This window comes from Haliaeetus albicilla, chromosome 3, assembly GCF_947461875.1.
Source record: "Haliaeetus albicilla chromosome 3, bHalAlb1.1, whole genome shotgun sequence".
Lineage (NCBI taxonomy): Eukaryota > Metazoa > Chordata > Aves > Accipitriformes > Accipitridae > Haliaeetus > Haliaeetus albicilla.
Window position 1 is genome coordinate 46216941 of NC_091485.1, and position 13698 is coordinate 46230638.

General features: G+C 42.4%; 1 protein-coding gene across 1 annotated transcript; it reads right to left on the minus strand.

Annotated features, from left to right (window-relative positions):
• Positions 1-1637: 1637 nt before the first annotated feature.
• Positions 1638-13217, minus strand: ZFAND1 (zinc finger AN1-type containing 1). The gene is made up of 8 exons (XM_069779575.1): positions 13059-13217; positions 12405-12447; positions 10403-10442; positions 9916-10043; positions 9739-9830; positions 8805-8929; positions 2291-2446; positions 1638-2153 (listed from the first exon to the last, which is right to left on the minus strand). Exons 1-8 carry the CDS (start codon positions 13111-13113, stop codon positions 1983-1985), a joined length of 810 nt encoding a protein of 269 aa, XP_069635676.1. The 5' UTR covers positions 13114-13217; the 3' UTR covers positions 1638-1982.
• Positions 13218-13698: the final 481 nt, after the last annotated feature.

The following is a 13698-nucleotide window of genomic DNA, read 5'->3' on the forward strand; positions in this document are numbered from 1 at the left end:
CTCTGCTCATGTCAGCTCTCCAAACCAAAACTCCGTTTCTCACAGGACTAATATTCCTCAGCCTTATGTCCCCTGCCCTCCCCATAGAGTTTCTCCCCACTTCTATATATGAACTGCAATGGCAGGGCAATGTCCCTGAAATGCATCATATTGACATTTTTGAACAATGTAGACATTCAGTCTCCCTGTGGCCCAGTTACATCTCCAGGCATTACTGAGCACATTCAGTCATGTGCACATACAAGCTGGAACATCCTTGTGATCATGAGAACAGCACATGAAGATAGTTACCTGAAAGTGGCCTGTGTTTGAAAAAGAAAGGTAGCTCTTCTCAGACTTGTTGAAAGGTGAGTCAGACTGATCTAGCAGTGAGTCAGGCTGTGGCAGATGGAGGTTTCTCCCCCTGTCTGAATACTGCACCCTAATCGCAAGCCACTTGGTCATTTCAGTAGCAATGGATCACACCTTACATGTTGCAGCTGACAATCTTGCTAGCCTATTTAGTATCCAATAAACAGGTTTGCCTCAGTAGTTCATTCACACTGCACAGCACCACAGAGCAGTAGAAACACACTACAGCTTTGCAAATGGAGCTGAGGCTTGAGCTTTCCACTCCTCTGTCTACACCCATTCATACATTATCTTTTCTGTCATTGTAGGACTGCCTTTCCAGCTCCTCAGTTGGAGAACATTGGCTGAATAATTGTAAACAGATGAAAGCAAATTGGAGGGATTAGTCTTGAAAGGGTTCTACTCTAGCTTAAATAGAGACAGGCTCAAGGCCACTGCAGAATGAGTTTAGGTTGTAACAGGCCCGTTCAAGAAAGATGATGGAAGACTCCTTGGTTATACATGAAAACTTATGGTTAGGAAAGTGCTGGCCCTAATATTTGTGTGCAACATTACGTAGTTTTATGTTTCAGTAATTCAAAACAGCTCTAACTGTGATAAAAATAGCCTTGTGATTCTTCTTGCTATGTTTGCTTTTAATTTACAATCCAGCTCTGATATCCACCAAAAGAGATCCAAAAACTGGAGTACATCAACTACTGATACTCTGAACAGTCTCTTTAATAAGCACCAAACAATTTTAAGACACTGACACTTAAGAAAGCCATTAATTCTATAGGTTATACTTACACAACCAGAGGTGTAACTTCTTTATGTATAATCACTGTAAACAACTGATTTAAAACTTAGTAAGTCCATCTTGCAGGCTGCTGAAGAGGAAACAATAGAGATTTACCTAAGGTCAGAAATGCCAGGATGGAACTGCAAGCTGTTGAATGCTATGCTTCTAGCTGAACTGTATTTTGTCCTTTCTTATCATATTTATTCCTCTTTTACACAAGAATTAGAAAAGGATAATTTCAAGTTCTCTTTTTATCCCCCACCTAATCACACAGTGATGCTGAGATTTACAAACACAAGACAGACATCTGTGTGAATTTACTTCTGCTTCAGAAAGCTTTCCTTCTAAACGTCATTATGCTATTATGAAGAGAGAAGAAAATGTGGACCTGGGGCATGGACAGTGCTGGATTCCAAACTCAATGAAATCTGTTCTTGTAGATGTAGAAAAGATGCTGCAATAATGTAATGTGTTTCTTTCCTTCAGAGAACTGATACGCTGCAAGTTTACATTTTCATTATTTATTGATTTTAATACTTACTTTTCCCATCATTTACACAAAAATAAATATAAAATTTAGGAAAACATTATTGACATTATACAGCCAAATAAAGCAAGAACTTATTCTAGAAAGTAAGTATCTGTAATATTAGTTATTATAATAACTAATTTTCCTTTCAGGACATAGTTCTTTTGTCAGTCAAGCAATTGAGAAATTGATGGGAACTGCACCTTTACAACTGAGGACAGATTCTGGTGTACCAGTGATTTTAAGAGAAAACTGGACTTGGTTTGAATACCGCACTTCTAAAAAATTCTTTGATTTTATTTGTTTGTGATAATTTAGTGATTAACTAAAGTATGACTCTGTGTCTTCTATAAATAGAACATCATTATCAAGATACTCCAAAATTATATTTCCACCATTGTACAATGGATAGTCTTTATCAGATAGCCATGTTTCCAATGTGTGCTCGAATGGCAAAGCTTCTCCAGAGGCAGTATGGCATAATCTCAATTTCTGTAAGACAAATAGCATGGAAATTAACATCAAGATTTGCCTACATGAGATGCAAGAATTGGGGTGGGGGAGGGAAAAAAGGGTAAAAAAAACCCAAATCAAACCCTAACAAGCTGGAAAATGTTTGTTTGATTTACCTGGGATGTTGATTTGTTGTTGTCATTTTTAAGGCTTGCTAAGGAAGCTGCAAAATCTACTACTTTGCCAATACTCCACTTACTGCAAAAGAACATGGGCCTGCTTTTCTCTTTGTTCCCCTTCGGTAAAAATACTTGAAAGTAAATTCTTTCTGTCTAGAAAAACATGAAAAATAAACGAAAAATTATTCACAGAAGAAACACATAATTACAGTCATACACATCTAACAGTTTTTCAGTAGAGAACTTAAAATTCAACCCAAAAATTACCAACTGAAACTTGTTCTATTCCATCAGGACCAAGGCCCCATTTTACTGCACAATATAAATGAGATCATCAAGTCACATCCCCTTCAGCTGCAGGCATGTATATGATGGATAATAAGTTCAGAAAGGTGGAGAGAACATCTTTCGCCAGAGTCCCACAGCTAGACTGTTATATATAGACAGACATGAAAAGGTCTCTGCCCTGGGTTTACTAGACAATAATGACTACTCTGGGGAGAAAAAGGTGAGTTTAAATAAGCAGTGCTGGCTTTTGGCAGCAGTATAATGTCTCAAATTGGAATGCAAAGGCAGTTAAAACAGAACAATTCACCATACTAGAAATGCCTGCTTCACAAACCAATGTTCTGGTCACGGCCAGCTAATCCTTTATCCTGTTTTTCCTCCTTTTATGTACTAAATGCTCTTTCAGTATCTACTAGACTTCTTTAAGAAATTTCAAGAGTAACCTATGAGGGAGAGGTTTTGAATGGGATTGGGACAACCCCTTCTTCAGGTTTATTTCTTCTTGACATTCAACAGAAGACACAGAGTAAGTATGACTGGTATATTCATCAGTTCAGACTGCTCTTACTGAGTCCAAGCCAGACACTATCAAACCAGACAGTAGTCTTCTTTTTAAAGGATTTAATTATGCCTTCCCTAGAAAAATATGGAACCGCTCTTCCCCAGCTCTGTTCATAAAACTGAATCTGAATTTCAACCTGCGCATTTTCCTCAGAACTTGAGTGCTCTCCACACACACACAAAAAATCTTTTAACATCGAGGAACATTACAAAGGGGCTGGGGAAGCAGGACCTGAATCTTGCTAAAATGTAAATGACCACAACTTGTAAAACAGCCAACACAATGGCCACCCTATTATGGACACATGCTAACCTCACTCAACTGCTGTCAGTGCCCCAGTACCTTCCTACAGTTGCTCCTCCAGTTCCAAGGATGATGAGACAGTCTCCTGCAGTTCACTGGAACTTAATTCACAAAACAGCTCATTCTACTGTTGCATCCCTAACTATGGGATACGCCTCCTGGAATTTCTGTGCCATATCCAAGAAAATACCAGTCAGTCAGGGACACAATAACTAACACTATTTTACAGCATGGCCCTCCTGTTTTGAGCTGGTCAGTGTCAAGAGGGGCAACTCATACCAGGTCTGACATCAAAAGAAGCAATCACCTGCAGAAAGCTAATCTCAACAAAGAGGTCAGAGAAAAGGTATTTCTAAGATAGTCTGATTTTCCTGATCATAGACTAAGAAAGGTCAGGAAGGACCTCTGGTGTCATGTGGTCCAAAACCATGCTCAAAGCAGGGGGAGCATTAAAGCTGGACCTAACTATAAAGGTAGATTGGGTTGCTCCAAGTCAGATACAATCAAGTTTTGAACATCCCAAAGATGCAGATTCCACAAATTTTCAGAGCAGCTTGTTCCAAAGTCTAACCACGCTCACTGTGATTTTTCTTCCTATTATCTAATTGGAATTTCACATGTTGCAGCTTGTGCACATTGCACCCTGTCCTTTTGCTGTGCAACTCCAAGAAAAATGTGTCAATCTTCTGTGTATAGTGATGAGAGAACTAATGTGTCTAAAAGGCATTCCAGAAACTTTCTCTTCAAAAAAATCTGTCATCAAACTGGAACAAACTGGGCAGAAGAAGGCTAGAAGGACCCTAGGAAGCAATTTAAATAGAGAAGTGCTGAAGGTTAACAAGCTTAATTTATCAGTGTTAGAATTATCGCTGTTCTAGATGATTAAACAATTAATATCCAAATGAGAAAATGAATAGTAAGAGAAATTAGCATACAGTAATTTGTGCTACACTTTTTAGAGCTTACTGGCTTTGGAATTAGGAAGCAAATTTTAAAATTTTCTTATATATATATAAAGGGTGGATTTTTTAAATTATGTTCCACAATATTTGAAATTAATCATTTTCCCTCCACCACATATTTATTAAAGTGGTACTATCTGTGAAGAATGCTACACGCAGGTCTTTGTATTATGAATTCTGCCTAAGCAGAGTTATCTAATTTCTAAGTGTAAAGTATAAAAAAGTATAAAAGAAGAAATTCATAAGAGTACTCAATAATGGAATAGCTGTAGTTGTTTTAAAAACAATAATTAAATGTACTCTGCTAAGGTAAGGCTTAACAATAAGACTATCACACAATGTTTTCAGTATTACAAAATCAGTATAACAGGCCTAAACTTTGTGTGTTCCAACATAACAATGTGCTGAAAAGTAATTTAAATGCAGTTCTTTTAAGAGGATGCGTAAGTACAGATCTAAAGTGCAACCCTAGATGAAAGAATCAAGGTGTTTCTAAACCCAACATAATCCTGATATGTGGAAATGACTTGAACACCAGGTTTGACTGGCCACAGTAGTGAAAAACAATAAGGAATCTGTGAAATGCTTTGAGAATCAAAGATATTAAAGGCTGAAAGAAACATAAAGCAACTGTCAAAACCCTTTTGCAACCCAAAGGCAGGAACAAGAGATCTCAGGCCCTTCATACCTCATCCAGAAATGTAATAAATGTCTATTAAACCCAAATAGCAGAAATAAGAATGGAGCTTTGTGGAACACAAAGCTCAGCTTCATATGAAACAGGTTCAATCTGACTGGTACAGAGCTGTGCAAGCTGTGTCCTGTCTGTGTCAGAAGCCTCTCAGAACCCCAGCAGGAAAACCCATCCTTTTGAGATGGGTTTGCCATGTGTGATTGGTACTCCCTGCTCCTGACCCCTGCTAATAAGGTTAGCATAATTAATGTCATTTTATAAGGCAAACGGACATTCTCTACGACTGAGCTGGTCACAAAGAAAGCTGCCTTTTCCCCCCACTCCAGATGGCCCTGAAGGTCTTGCACACCAGGCAGACTTCTTCTCCCCCTCCCTATTGGCCTCAAGGTCCTGGGGCGCCAGGCTGACTACTCCCCTCCTTACCGGCCTTGAAGGTCCCAGGCACCCGGCCAACCTGGTGGTGATGACCCCGTCACAGAACAGGGAAGCCTAGAAGCACACAGAGCACTGTTCATAAAATAAAGCAGTTACAAGCCCTAAGTGGGACTTGGACCAGAACTGCCGCTGGACTGCAAAACCCATGATCCCCTGCTGGCCAGGGACGCCTTCACTGTCTGCTTCTTCCAAGGACTGAGTGACTCATATTCTTTTACATGTTTCGAGCCTAGATGATGACTGTGATATTGACAGTGCAAGCCAAGTGTTAAGATTTGACCCAATCTGCAGAGGGTCCAGGTGATTAGGAACCATAAGCTAATCTGTGCTCTAAAATCCTGTGCTACGCTACTTACAAAATTGTGCTACACCAATTCTGATTATAAAAATCCTGTACTACTCTGATCATAAAATTCTATGCTATCCTGATCATCAAAGTCTGTTAAAATAATAAAGATTTAATTGTAACTACAACTTAGTGCCATCATCATTCTGCCAAGGATCCCCAAAACAACCTGTCTGTCCCTGTAGTGTCGGGTGACAGAATAAATTGGTGTAGTCGGCAGAATCCTTGGGTCAGAGTGATGATGACTGATTTCCCCGATAAATGGGACTCCTGGAGAAAGGGGTTTACAGAAAATAGATGGCAAGATCCCAAGTGGGACAAGAAGTGGGTAGAGGCAATAAGCCATATCCAAAAGCCGTATGGAATGAATTTAATAAATGGAAGGATATGTGTAAAGTGAAGAAGGACAGATGGAAGGAAGGAATGTGCTGGCTATTAGCCGCAGTATGGAAAATTAGGAACGAACAAGTTGAAAGGTTAGAAGAGGAAATTATAAAGTTGAAAGGTGAATTGTCAGCAAAGGATTTAGAAATAAGTATAACCCAATTAAAGGCTGATCGCAAGTCTGGAAAAAAGAATGTATCTTGAAAAACAATTAGTGCCACAAGTTATAGAAAAAGCAAGAAAACATACTGAAAACCTGTTAAAAGGTAGCAATATAGACCTCATAAAGATCTGTGTAGCTATGTATGATAGTGCCTGGGATGGAGACATTTGGGACAGCCCAGATGAATCTGATGAGGAAGTAATTGATTCTGTACCAAGACAACCCTTGACTAAAGAAGAAATCACTACTCATGACCCACAGGGGAACAATCCGCAGAGATGGGATACTACTAATGTTCGAGATTTTAATGTGGATTATTTGTGAAAAATTCAGGCAACGTACCAAAAATGACTTGGGCAGTCAATAGTTAAATGGTTGTGCCCCTCTGGCATGATAAAGCAGCAAGAGTAACTCTGTTTGCAGGAGAGGCAAGAGACTTAGATTTAGGTACTGGAATTTTTCTCACCCTCAGAGGGAATGTTGCTTGAACCTTATGGACCTTAGCTATTCAGTGGGCAAGAGGAGTCCATTATCAAGATCAGAGCAAGGAACCTGCAATTCCTTGGCAGGGTCCAGATGAATTGCAGGAAGCATAATTACAAGCGGCTATTATAACCTTATTACATTGAGCCAAAGCCCCGGGTGATGAACCTAGTCCTTGGGACATTGATTTGAGGTGTGATGGTAAAGGAGCTGTAGGGTCATGGAAATTAATCTTTAAGCAAATATGCCAGTGTTTATTTACAGAAATCCCTTCTTCACCAGTGCTCTCCGCAAATGCAAGAACTAAATCCTAACCCTCCCATATGAAGGGAGCAGCGCCAGGTCCTAACTCCCTCAGTCCCACCTGGAGGTCGAACAAGTGCCCCACATTGCCATCAGGCCAATTTAAATAAAGAATATAATACCATCAGGAGACTTCTCAATCAAACTGAAAGTGCGCGATCTGAGTGAAACAAGTTGTGGCATGCCTGCATAAATCAGGGGTACACTGGTGACTTGCTCCATGGTTTGCCTACCAAAAAACTACAATTGCTAGCAAAGGAAGCTATCCACGTCTCTACCTCACCCCCTCCCATAAATAGAAACCCTTTTAAACCACAAAAATGTCCTGACTTATCTCCTATCAGAGAGCAGTATTAGGGAACTAGACAAGGGTCTCGGACTGGTGGAGGTACAAATGGCCCTACCCTCTGCCACTTGAAGACCAAGTCCCACCCTTTGAGCCATAGTAAACAATAATTTAAAGACTGATTTCCTCATAGATACTGGAGCACAACTATTCATGATTAAAGCAGAATGATGTCCTGGAGCTATCCCTCTGAAACATCAGAAAATATTAGTAACCCGAGTAAGTGGAGCAGCGGTTCCTTATTGAATTTTTAAGGTAAAACTGGAACTTCCCTTTTGCCTTACCCTGCCCCCCAAAATAGCAAATGCAACTAGGAAACTTATTTGGCACGGATATTCTGTGAGCTGGATACAGGGCAACACTAACTGGGCTATAGAATCAACTGATGAAGAAACAATGCCAGGACTCCAGCCAGGAGGTCACCTTTGGCTAGGAAATAAGTCCCCTGGTCCACTTGGCAAATTGATTATGTTGGACCTCTCCCTCAAACACCCGAGGGGTGGCATTACATCCTTACTGGAGCTGAAATAATATCAGGCTTAGGGAAAGTTTTTGCTTGCCAGTAAGCTGATGGTCTTACCACTGTGGCAGAATTTAATCAATGGTTTGCTGACACTCCCATGCCCTCTGCTGTGCAGTCTGACAACGGCACTTATTTTAAAAAAAATAAAAATTCCAGGAATGGTGTTGCCTGGGTGTTTCACCTGTCCTACAGACCCCAAAGTAATGGCACAGTCGAGAAGTGGAATGACCTACTGAAATGAGCTCTAGGGCAAAGTTTATATACAGGAAAATGGGGTAAAGCCCCACCTAAGGCTGTTAGACTCTTAAATAACTGGCAGACACCCACTAGATGCCCGCTGGAACAAGAAAACTGTTTCTAAATGGGGACTCCCTCTAGCTTTCACTGAGGCTTAGTGCCGTTATCATTCTGCCAAGGATCCCCAAAAGAACCTGTCTGTCCCCCCAGTATTGGGTGACAGCTGCATGGCAGGCAAATACATTTCTGCTATAAAATAAAGGAATTTGACCTGACTGCTCCAAACTCTACAGAGACGCCTTATAAAAGACATGACTAGTGAGACTGGTTTTGGGTACCAGGCTGAAATAGATGTATAAATGATTGTGGGCTTGAAGAATTAAATCCAAAGCCAAACTGACGGAACTAGATGAAGAACAAGAAATTTAGAAAACTTCCCATTTCCTTTGAGAAGTCAATTATTGAAAACAAACATGACTGACCTGAGGCAAGGACTTGTCCCCACAAGCATGCATTTTCAGTTTCATTAATGCCACTTTTGCTGCTGTCTCACTGTTTTTTGCTCCTTTGCGTTTTTTGCTTTTTGCTTCCTCATTTTTTTTAGAATCTGAGAACAATATTATTACTGTTAGTGTGATGATTCAGACTGTCTCCTGAACGTATCTTGGAATTAGTCTATTGGGCCTCACTATATCTCCAGGGTTCCCATCCCTTTCCTGTCCCTCTCATGTCCTCCCAAGGCCATATCAGGTACTCCTGTTCAAGAATATTTGGAATTGTTACAGTTCTAGCAGAACTTCTTTACACTGAAAAGGAGGTAAACACTATCATGAGGTTAACACAGGTTGCAAAAGCCAAAGAGATAAAAATTCCTAAGTTTCCACACCTGTGGCCATCACAGCATTCATATGGCAACAGTTTCAGGTCCTCCTTTCTACACATAACCCCACTGTCCAGTTAGGCAGTGCTGTTTATTCTCTTTCCTGTCCGACAGCTTGTTTAAAAGCTGCAAAACATTACTTTGTAGACTCATGTTTTTTTGCCATCTTAGTTGCATAGGTATAATCCCAGCAGATTGGCATACGCACCCAATACAATAGAGTTGCATTATTTGCACATGAATTAATAAGGAAATAATAATGGCTAGGTACAATTCATTACATTATAGTACTTGTAGAATGAAAACAAGACAATAATTCTGAAAGAAACCTGAGCCCTATTTAATCTTTAAAAATTTTCTTTATAGACATATGCTACTGTTGTCTCAGTCTAGATGAACATTATTACATGCTGACATGTGAGTTTAGGGCTATTTAAACAAGGAACCCCCACTCTTTCTTCTTATTTGGTCAAACCTGAACCCTCAGAAAACAGCCTTCTGAAGAAATTGTAGAATATATACCCCACTGTACTTGCCTGTAATATGTTTAACTAGCTGCTGGGTGGCAGCCATTCGAGGTTTTGGTGTGTCCAGTTTCTCACATTCATGGTCTGATTGATGCCGGTGTCTGTAAACAACAGTGTAAAACTTTTATTACCTTTTCCATACACTAATGAATGAGTATTGATGTTTAAACACTCTGTTCCACTCACCTTAGACAGAAATGTTTTTCGCAGTAAGGACATAAAACTGGCAAAAGCTCCTTTCTGTTGCAGTCCTTGTATGAGCATGGGTAAGATCTGTGCTGATCTGGTTTCACAGAATTGTTTTTTATATTCACCTAGGCATTAATATAAAATGTTTTGTGTAAATAAACAGATATTACAGATACAAGTCACCACCCCATCTTTCCAGAAGAACTGTGCTAGCTCTCTGTTCTGTGGGCAAAACCAGTCCAGTGATTCTCTCCTACTTTTGTCCTGGTTAAGTTTAGCTCAAAGTTAGAAAAACAACCATCGTCCTACTCAAATTCAATTTACTTCTGACAGGCAGAAAAAGATAGATTCATTTTTTTAAGCTTGTCAAATTCTCAGTTAAATAATTCATACTTATATACTACATGTATATATCTAATCTGAAAATATACAGTTAGGTTGCACGGAATTTTAATTTTAAGGTAGTCACATATTATTAGATTACCTCAGAACATCCATGAGCATCCCGGCTCCTGTGCTGAAGGCTTTGTGGCAAAAGAAGGAAATATCACACCGTTATCAACATTTCAGGAAAAGAAAACTGCATGTGAAAACATTTAAGTGTTTAAAGAGTGCTCTGACAAGTTTTATTATGGGAGCATTTCAATTAAATAATGAATCTTCTCCAAAATTTCTTCTAACCTATGCATTTCACGTAGTGAATGGATTGATCATATTCTTCCTGAGTATGTAAAACATTTAGCCCTTGGAACTTACACTCCAAGATAACAAACCATTTCAAGAGAATAAGAACATTAGCATGCTTAAGAATTCAGGTCAAATGAACTGGAGTTTGTCTGTTTTAATGGATTCTGAATCACCTTCCACAGCAGCAGAAATCCCTTGAAAGCTTCTAACGTGTTAAAGTAAAATCTGCCCTCAGTTTATCTGATCTTATCTCAGCTGCCCTCTGCTAATCTGAAGTGTAAATCAAAGTGCAGGCCCTGATTTGAACCTTGGAAGAAACTTCAAGTTTTTTCCACAAGAAAAATACCACCCCTCCCCCTGCCCCCCAAATCAGTGCAAAACAGGGTCTAGCTAGATGCCTTCCAAAACAATCTACCTGTATTCTAGAGATATTTCCACTGATTTCAAAGCTCCACAACAGCTGCTTGGGAAAAATGTGGCAAGTTCAATGAAAGAATTATTTTTTAACTAAACGTATCTGAACTAAGTCACAGAATGTTTTATACAACATTTAAGTCTACACAACTGTCACACTGCAACCTTATAGGAAAACCAACTTAATGTCCTTTTATGACAAGGTCACCCATCTAGTTGACCTAGGGAAGCCAGTAGATGTGGTGGGTTTGGGTATTAGAAAAGCTTTTGATATTGTCTCTCACAGTGTCCTTCTAGACAAAATGTCCAGCACACAGCTAGACAAGTCCATAATACGATGTGTGAGCAATTGGCTGATGGGTTGGGCTCAAAGAGTTATATAGTAAATGGGGTTACATCAGGCTGGTGGCCAATCACCAGTGGGGTTCCCCAGGGCTCCATTTTAGGTCCACTGTTCTTTGTGTTTTTATAAGTGATCTGGACACAGGAATCAAATATACATTAAGTAAGTTTGCTGACGATTACTAAACTAGGAAGACCTGTGGACTACCTCAAGGGTAGAGGCCTTACAGAGAGATCTGGGTAGACTAGAGAGCTGGGCAGCCACTAACTGCATGAAATTTCACAAGAGCAAGTGGAAGATTCTCCACCTGGGACGGGGTAATCCTGGTTATACATACAAACTGGGGGATGAGAGGCTGGAGTGCAGCCCTGCGGAGAGAGGTCTGGGGGTTTGGGTTGATGGAAAGTTGACTTATGAGTCAACAGTGTGCCAAAAGGGCCAACCACACCCTAGCACAGCATAGCTGGCCGGTCAAGGGAGGTGATTGTCCAACTCTACTTTGTACTGGTGCAACCCCACTTCGAGTACTGTGTGCAGTTTTGGGTGCCTCAGTGTAAGGAGGGCATGAAAGTATTACGTTGTGTCCCAAGGAGGGCGGACCAAGATGGTGAAAGGCCTCGAGGGCAAGACTTACGAGGAGTGGCTGAGGTCACTTAGTTTGTTCAGCTTGGAAAAGAGAAGGCTGAGAGGTGACCTCATTGCAGTCTACAACTTCCTCAAGGGGGGCAGTGGAGGGGGAGGTGCTGATCTCTATCTGGTGACCAGAGACAGGACACGAGGACATGGAATGAAGCTGTGTCAGGGGAAGTTCAGATTGAACATCAGGAAAAGGTTCTTCACTGAGACCGTGGTTGGTCACTCAAACAGGCTCCCCAGGGAAGCGGTCAGGGCACCAAGCCTGTCAGAGTTCAAGGAGCATCTGGACAATGTTCTAAGTCATTTGATTTAGTTTTAGGTAGTCGGGCGAGGAGCAGAGAGCTGGACTCGATGATCCTTATGTGTCCCTTCCAACTCGAGATACTCTATGATTCTATGAACTTACCAAAAGACACCTGAACAGCCATCACATACAAAGGGGAGAAAATCTGAAACAGAGATTTATTTTCAGTTAGGCAACATGGTCCTTTTTTGGGGGAGAAAATCTGAAACAGAGATTTGTTTTCAGTTAGGCAACATGGTCTTTTTTTTGTTTCTAGCTTAATTTTTACATGATTTAACTTTTGCTTACCTATATCATGGGGTAGGTGTCTTTACAAGGACACTTAGCAGCTGCATCTACAGCTTAGCTACTACTTAGCTTAGCTACTTAGCAGCTGTATCTAGAAGTGGCTTTTGTAACACAGTTACACTTAACTCCCCTAGCTAGTGTTACTGAAAAGCATATGAGTAGGTAAATTATATACATTCCAAAAGTTGGAATGATGCTTTAAATTAAACTTTTTTCGATATCAACTTTGAGACTAGAACATTTGGCTAGCCATCAAACTTGCCAGTTGCGCTAAAAATTGAATTTGTTACGAGACCACTCAGAACGCCACGGACCGACGGCCGGAGCAGTCCTTCCCCCCCCAGGGGGAGGCACCCCCTCACCGCCGCCCCGGCCCCGCCCCGGGCCCCGCCCCTGCCAGCGGCGGCCCGCGGGAGGCCGCGCCCCGTCTCCGCGACCCTGCCGGCGCCGGGCCGCGCCCTCCCTTACCGAGCTGGCGGCAGTCCGCCACCCCGCAGTGCTGCCCCAGCTCCAGCTCCGCCATTTTCCGCGCCTCGCAAATGACGGGGCGCAGGGGGGGTGGGGTGTGTGGGCAGCGAAGCTGCAGGAACCGGGCGCGCAAGGGCTGTCGGGCCACTGGAGGATACCGCGCGCCGGCTGCGCGGGGCGGGGCGGATGGCGACAGTCCCCGCCCCGGGGCGTGGCCGGCGGGGCCCGAGGGACGGGGCCCGAGGGACGGGGCCCGAGGGACGGGGCCCGAGGGACGGGGCCCGAGGGACGGGGCCCGAGGGACGGGGCCCGAGGGACGGGGCCCGAGGGACGGGGGCGCCGGCTCGGAGCCGCTGGGTCCCCGTGAGGAGTGGCCGCCCCGCCGGGCTCAGGGCAGCCTGCGCTGGCCGGCCTGCGTCCCGCCTCGGCGGCGCCTCAGGCCTCCCGTCAGCCCAGAGCCGCGGCGCTGGTGCTCTTCGGGCATCAGGCTGCTGTTACCGGGGGAAAAAGCATTTCTTTTGCGTCTTGTTTTTGTCGTTATTTGCGCCAGCCCTCCGGAGAGCGGGGCCGGTTCCAAGAGGCAGAGGGAAGGGGAACGCGGCTTTGCGCTCGTCTTGATTCATCGGTGCCGCCGTGGTTT

Bases quoted from the DNA above. Each gene is read 5' to 3' on its own strand.
- ZFAND1 (XM_069779575.1), bottom strand. From the start codon at position 13,113: ATGGCGGAGCTGGAGCTGGGGCAGCACTGCGGGGTGGCGGACTGCCGC. The intron at 10,044-10,402 runs GTAATCTAATAA...ATTAATGCCTAG, and splicing joins ATGCTCATGGATGTTCTGAG to GTGAATATAAAAAACAATTC. The intron at 9,831-9,915 runs GTGAGTGGAACA...TGTTGTTTACAG, and splicing joins GAAAAACATTTCTGTCTAAG to ACACCGGCATCAATCAGACC.